General features: G+C 46.2%; 1 protein-coding gene across 1 annotated transcript in view; it reads left to right on the top strand.

The window, feature by feature from the left end:
- Positions 1-7,500, top strand: part of tmem64 (transmembrane protein 64) — a 27,061-nt gene that overhangs the window by 19,541 nt on the left and 20 nt on the right. Inside the window, exons 3-4 of the mRNA XM_063185409.1 lie at positions 3,288-3,443; positions 5,438-7,500. The exon at positions 5,438-7,500 is cut by the window's right edge and continues 20 nt beyond it. Coding sequence (XP_063041479.1) covers positions 3,288-3,443; positions 5,438-5,647 — 366 coding nt within the window. The 3' untranslated portion in view covers positions 5,648-7,500. The remainder of the gene's footprint in view (positions 1-3,287; positions 3,444-5,437) is intronic.

The following is a 7,500-nucleotide window of genomic DNA, read 5'->3' as shown; positions in this document are numbered from 1 at the left end:
AACAACGCCTTCCCAAGATCATGTGTCCTAAATCTCATCCTCTCCCCTCTGTCTCCTTGCCCGGCAGCTGCCTATTGGCCTACTCAGTGGGCTTGCTCAGATGTATTCCACAGACTGATGTTATCTTTATGAAGAGCATGGTTCCTAAACCACATCCTCTTTACTCTGTAGAAAACCCATGTTGCCTGCTGGGATTACATGGTATTGTATTGGAACAATTAAAAAGTCTTCCCAAGATCACGCGTCCTAATTCTCATCCTGTCTGTCTCCATAGATCACAGATGTATCTTTGTTCAACTACCTTGTGGCCGCCTCAGTGGGCGTACTGATATTACTTCCTTGTGTTCTGTTGGACTAACTGATGCTATCTGATGATCATACATCCTAAACCACTTCCTGTCTCCATAGATCACAGTCGTGTCCTTGTCCAACTATCTTGTGACCTCCTCAGTGGGCGTGCTGATGTTCTCTGTTGGACAAACTAATATCTTCCTCATGCGTCCTAAACCACGTCCGCCTTGTGTTCGTAGATCACAGACGTGTCTTTGTGCAACTACCTAGTCAGACTGGCATCATGTATAGGCTGTATATGTCTCGCGTTGTGGTGCGACACCTTTTCAAGTTAGGTCATGCTCCTCAAACGCAGCAGTAAAGCGCTGACCAAAACCATGTCTAACCCTAACCTGTCAGTAAAGCAATGTTTCTGCTGCTTTATTTTTGTGAAGAACAGCAAAATGAGCAAGGCATTGGCAACATTGTTGGGCAATTGTGCCCAGACCACATCCATCCTTAAAGGGACACTGTGTGAGATTTGTAGTTGTTTATTTTCAGAATTCATGCTGCCCATTCACTAATGTTACCTTTTTCATGAATACTTACCACCAGCATCAAATTCTAAGTTTTCATTATGACTGGAAAAATTGCACTTTTCATACATGTAAAGGGGGATCTTCTCCATGGTCCGCCATTTTGAATTTCCAAAAATAGCCATTTTTAGCTGCAAAAATGACTGTACTTGGACTAGGCATGGTACGGTTTGCGTTGCAAACCGAAACCGTACGGTTTGCATGTCAAGGAACGGGGTAGTGCGCAACCGCACGGTGCCCACGGTTTCAAAAAAAAAAAAAATAGAGTGACCACCGGCGGACGACGCTATTAAAATCCTACTACTTTTACAAGCATAAAACACAAAGACTACGTAGGATATTGAGTGTGGAAAGACTGATTTCTATCAGCCAACTGAAAGGCATAATGTAATGCGCCAGCTGACTAGGCTACAGTAGCCTGCGCAAGTGCAGGTCGGTCAGCAGCGTCAGCCTCTCCCCCCTCTCTCTCCACGTTAGCGCAAGTGACTGCCCGCAGCCTTTAATCTGACCAATTTAAATTAAAATGAACTTGAATTTACAAAAAATGACAGATTAGCAGAACAAAGTAGACTATGACTTACGTTACAGTAGCCTAGTGTAGGCTATATCCACGTGGCTTTGAATGTGGATTCCAGACGCCAGAATGCGAGATAATTGAACAAATCCATCAGATTCACTGCGCTGTCCTTAACTAGAATCAACTGTAGGTCTAATTATATGTAGCCAGTTAAACTGTGATGGAATGAAGGGAACTTTGTGCTGTTGCCTAGTTAACATTGATGTTTAACACTATAACCAAAATAAAATTTGACTGTTTTAAAAGGCTCAGATTCACAGGAATTTTGTGAAACATTCTTGTGCATACACTTCTAAAAAAAACGATCTTTTAAAATTATTTGTTACCTTAACTTTCACATTTTAACATAACATAACCCTATCACTTGTTCACTTAAAATTGAATTTGACTTCTGATTTTACTTCTATGCTTCTCACGGCCGGCAGTTTCATGATAGGAAGCAACTGATTCATAAGCGCAAAACTCGCAGAAAGCGGTATCAAAATAAAAGTACAATTCGTTCTCAGTGTGTCATTAACCAAAATAGTCATACTGCACTGACCTAATGGTCCCATTGCCTACAGGAGTGTAGCTGTTTTATTTTTACACGTCAAATGTGTTATAGCATGTAATATTTGAATATTTGTCAACTTAAAAGTTAGGACTTAGTTCTCCCTTTTTGTGAAATAAATGGAAGCATGTTAAAATCATTGATATCTTTCCTCTTTCAGTAACTTCACCTTGTTGGGTTAAATTAAGTCAAATTCAACATACCCATGATAAGCTTACATTTTCATTCTAATTTTTATATTATACATTTCCAGTGCATAATACATTTTATTTAAAAAAAAAAACAGAACCGTACCAAATCGAAAACCGTGACCTTGAAACCGTGATATGGACCGAACCGTGACTTTTGTGAACCGTACCACCCCTATCTTTGACCATACTAGAAAATGATTGTTTAATACTTAGTAAAACTTCATGTAAAGATCAAATTTGGCAATAGGCAGCCCAATTTCAATAAGCAGCATAGTTGCACTTTTTTGACCATTTCCTGCACAGTGTCCCTTTAAACCTAACAGGGAGTTGTTGGGAGATGCTGTCACAGGGAGTTGTAGAGCTATGCGTTCATTTGCAAAGGCGTAGTGCACGAGCGCGATAGCCGCTTCAAATCGGCGTGTTATCTTACTTAGGGCCTCCGCACATTGGCTCCGACAGCACTGCTGAGCGCTTTCGCTTCCGACACAATTCTGAACCCCAAACCCAATTTCACACGAACATAGCATGGAAAGTCATTGGCCGGCTCCGACAAAATAGAACTCGCCTCTAATCCCTTGCCGACATCCACGAATGTCCGCAGACAGGGGTTGTATGGACAACAATGGAATCGAACTTTGGCGGAGTCGATGTGCAGAGGCCCTTTCTTGTCATGGTGTCATGTTGACACCTACAGGGCTTTCAGGCCGACCAGAATGGAGCTGGAGCCGGTGCCCGCACCAGTTACGTTCAGCACTAAAGTGCTTATCTGCGAACCTGAACTTTTCCCGCATGTGACTGCGTTACCCGGATGGACCTGCTGACGGGCACGCTGTCGTCACGGTTCGCGGAGAAAAACGTAGTATTTTGCGGTTCGCATTGCGAACAAACTTTTCGGTTCGCGAACACAAATATCTGTGGCGTGAACTCGACGGCCGGTTCGCGATTAGGTGCGGGAACGGGCTCCAGCACGGTTCTCAGTCGGCCTGAACGCGCTAATAGTGGCCTCCTCTGAGAGTATGTATTGGAACATGAGTCTTCCAAAGTAATGTTGCCCTAAATCTCATCCCATATCTCTCTCTCTCTCTCTCCCTCTCCCTCCACAGATCACAGACGTGTCCTTGCCCAACTACCTGGTGGCCTCCTCCGTGGGCCTGCTCCCCACCCAGCTCCTCAACTCCTACCTGGGCACCACACTGCGCACCATGGAGGACGTCATCGCCGAGCAGAGTGTCAGCGGCTACTTCGTATTCAGCCTGCAGGTGGGTTTACGTGTGTGTGTGTGTGTGTGTGTGTGTGCGTGTGTGCGTGTGTGCGTGTGTGCGTGTGTGCGTGCGTGTGCGTGTGCGTGTGTGCGTGCGTGCGTGCGTGCGTGCGTGCGTCAGCGGATACTTAATATTCATTCTGTATGTGTGTGTGTGTGTGTGTGTGTGTGTGTGTGTGTGTGTGTGTGTGTGTGTGTGTGCGCGCGCACGCTAAGCATCAGCAGGTACTTTATCTTCAGGTGTGTTTGTGTGTGTGTGCGCGCGTGTGTGTGCGCGTGTGTGTGTGTGTGATTATGTAAGCTTATGTGACCCACTTACTTTGCTTATGTGTGCAAGACATGGCACCAGCTTTCTAGGTAGGTGTGTGTGTGTGTGTGGTGTGTGTGTGTGTGTGTGTGTGTGTGTGCGTGCGTGTGTTTTTGAGAAAGAGAGAAAGAGTGAGAGCGAGAGAGAGAGCAGCTGTGTTTTTGTTGTTAAGTGTGTGTTCAGCAAGGTGTCAAGGTAAAAGGGGTAGTGGAGTAATGTAGACGTAATGTGACCTCTAGGTGTGCGTGTGCGTGCGAGAGAGAAAGAGCGTGAGCGAGCATTTGTGTGTGTGAAACCGAGTGAGAGTGTATATGTGCACGCACGAGATAGAAAGAGAGAGAGAGAGAGAGACTCTGTGTGAAAGAGAGAGAGAGACTGTGTGTGAAAGAGAGAGAGAGACTGTGTGTGAAAGAGAGAGAGAGAGAGAGACTGTGTGTGAAAGAGAGAGAGAGAGAGAGAGAGAGAGAGAGAGAGAGAGAGAGAGAGAGAGAGAGACTGTGTGTGAAAGAGAGAGAGAGAGAGAGACTGTGTGTGTGGAAGAGTAATGTGGAGGTCATGTGACCCTCTATTACTGAAGCATGCTCTCCCTCTTCCATCGCTTTATCACTCCTCTCCCTCCTCCTCTGCCCTTCGTTCATTGCTCTCTCTCTCCTCTCGCACTCTCTCACTCTCTTCCACTGCCCTCCTCCTCTGCCCTTCGTGCATTGCTCTCGCTGTCTCTCTCTCTCACGCGCGCTCTCCTCCACTGCCCCCCTCCTCTTTTGCCCTTTCTATCCTTTCTCTTCTCCCTTTCTCTTTCTCTCTCTCTCTCTCTCTCTCTCTCTCTCTCTCTCTCTCTCTCTCTCTCTCTCTCTCTCTCTCTCTCTCTCTCCTTTTCTCCACTGACCTTGTCTCTTCATTCCTCCCCCTCTCCGACTCCCCTCCTCATTAACCTCCTCTCCTCTTTCACCACTTCCACTCCCCCTAGATCTCTTTCTTTCATCCCTCTCTCTCTGCCTCTCCCTCTCTGACCTCTTCAATTGCTTGCGCACACACAGTGACAAATGGGATAGTGCGAGATAAAGACCTGACAATGGCCAAGGCCAGAAGAGGGGAGCATGTCATATGTGACCCTTGCATACCGTAACACTCCTCTCTATCTCTGTGTCTCTCGATTATCTCACGACCCCCCCCATCTCTCACACTCACTCTCTCTCTCTCTCTCTCTCTCTCAATTATGTCACGACCCCTCCCCCCTTCTCTCTGAATTATCTAACTGTTCCTCCTCTTACCCATATTTCACCTCTTTCTATGTTGCCCCTGATTCCTTCGCTATCTTGTTTGGAATACTGAGTGTAATTGTATAGGCAAATTATTTAGGTACAAATGTTAAAAGTCTTTTCTGTCTGTCTGTCTGTCTGTCTTTCAGATCGACATCAGTAGCCTGCCTAATGTTCTGCATGTTCTATCTCTCCACACCTCTGTATATCTCTCTCTTCTTTTCTTGCTTCTCCTCTCCTCTCCTCTCTTCTCCTCTTCTCCTCTACTCTCTCTCTCTCTCTCTCTCTCTCTCTCTCTCTCTCTCTCTCTCTCTCTCTCTCTCTCTCTCTCTCTCTCTCTCTCTCTCAGAGTGTATCATCAGTGGTCCACCTAAAGTTCTCCGTGTTCTACCTCTCTAACCCCTACCTCTCTACCTCTCTCTCCAGATTGTCATCAGTATTGGCCTGATGTTCTACGTGGTGCACCGTGCGCAGGTGGAGCTCAACGCCGCCATCGCCGCCTGCCAGATGGAGCTGAAGAGCAACTACCAGAACGGGGCCCTGGGCGGCGGGGGCCACTTGGCACCCGGGGGGCCCCCCTACTGCAGCAAGCGCTCCGCGGCCTGTGGTGCCGGGTCAGGGGTCAACATCGTCTGACCACACACACACACACACACACACGCACAGACACACACAGGTTTATCTCCAACGTCTCCCCATCTTTTTCCGGGTGGGGTCACATATGATGACCCCCTTACCTTCCATCTTGTAACCCTCCACTCTATACCCCCCCCCCTCCTATTGATAAGGGCTTGCCTTGACTCCAATGCAGTGCTATGGGGGAGGGAGGACATGACAGCCTCCACCACCAATACTCCAGCTTGATGGGGAGTGTGTGGGGTCAGAGTTCAGGGGTATATGGAGGGTCCTGCCGGAACGTTGGAACCTTGGTACGGTTCTGCCATCCTTCGATGGAGACCGCCGATTGGTTGAGGCCGTCGCCATGGTGTCGGTACGATTGGTTGCCATGGTGTCAGTCTGATGGCTCCCACACGTGTTGGGCTAGCTGGACATCTCTCTTCTTTAGTTGTTAATTTGTGTTATTTTATATAAATTATGACCTTTTTGAGAAATGCATTTTTTTGGGAATGTTTAAGTATATGAAAAAGTACAATGTATTTTTCTCTCTAGTACAATGTATCTCTTCTCTCAATGCCTTTTTTTCCCTTAATTTTGGAGGTACTAATTATTATTAGATATGGATTTGTAATAATAGAGATTATGGAGTATATTATATAATGAGATATTATGAATCGACTCGATATAGAGTAGAGTTTATAATCCTAGTTCTGTTTCCCATTTGGGGGAAGACGTTTAAAAACTGGGATCTTTTATTGTAGGTTAAGGAGAAATGTAAAGATAAGCGGTCATGACTAGGTAGTCTATTTGACTATTGTATCTTCTTGGTGTCCTTTTCTTTTCACATTCACACTCAAAAAGCTCTTCTGGTACTTTGATAAAAAAAAAAAATCTGGGACTGTTCACCTAAAGAGCGATTGCACAATACGACATGCGGGGCCATTGTTTTCAAAAAGCCTTGCTATTGATTTCTTTTTCAGGGTTTTATTTTTTTATGAGTAATACTTTTATTTTGTATCTTGACACATCCGCTGATGGTATTGTTTTGGTTTCTTGTTTTTCTGGTTTCTGTTTACTCGCTGATTTTTTTCTTCTGGTCGTGGAGATTGGTTGGTCAGCAATAGGGGCCACCTGGACAAAGTGACACACTTTGCATGGCAGTGTGTTTGTGTGTGAAAAGTGTACGTACACACACACACACACACACACACACACACACACACACACACACACACACACACACACACACACACACACAGCAGTGCGGTCAGTGCTTGCCTTGTCTCAACTCAGCCGCCTACTACTCTGCGTCCATCTGGTGTGTGCCCTCTTCCCTCCTCCTCCTCCTCCTCCTCTTCCTCCTGTCTTCCTCTTTTTTATCTTTCTACTCAATTCTCCTCCGTTTCCTCACTATTGCTGCTTCACCTCCTTCTGCTACTATTCCTTCTTTCAGTTTTCTTCTACCCATCTTCCTGTTCCTCTCATTCTCCTCCTCCCCCTCCTCCTCGTTTTATTGCTATCATATTCTTCCTCCTTTTCCTTGTCCTCCTCTTCTTCCTCCTCCTCTGACTCCTCTTTTCTTCATCCTCCTCCTCTCCTCCTCCCCTATTCCTTCTCTTCAGCTCCCTCTTCATCCTCCTCCTCCTCCTCTCCTCCTCCCCTATTCCTTCTCTTCAGCTCCCTCTTCATCCTCCTCCTCCTCTCCTCCTCCCCTTCCTTCTCTTCATCCCCCTCCTCCTCTTCTCCCTTCTCTTCGCTCTCCAGGAGAACAGATGGGAGCGAGGAGCGGAGCTAAAGTTTCAGAACTTTCTGCCAAGAAACAAATCATTGCAGACCTCAATAAACTGAAGGCACCAGGACACACACACACA

The sequence above is a fragment of the Engraulis encrasicolus genome, chromosome 20, assembly GCF_034702125.1.
Source record: "Engraulis encrasicolus isolate BLACKSEA-1 chromosome 20, IST_EnEncr_1.0, whole genome shotgun sequence".
Lineage (NCBI taxonomy): Eukaryota > Metazoa > Chordata > Actinopteri > Clupeiformes > Engraulidae > Engraulis > Engraulis encrasicolus.
Note: the sequence above shows the minus strand (reverse complement) of the source record. Positions and strands in the feature narration are given on the sequence as shown.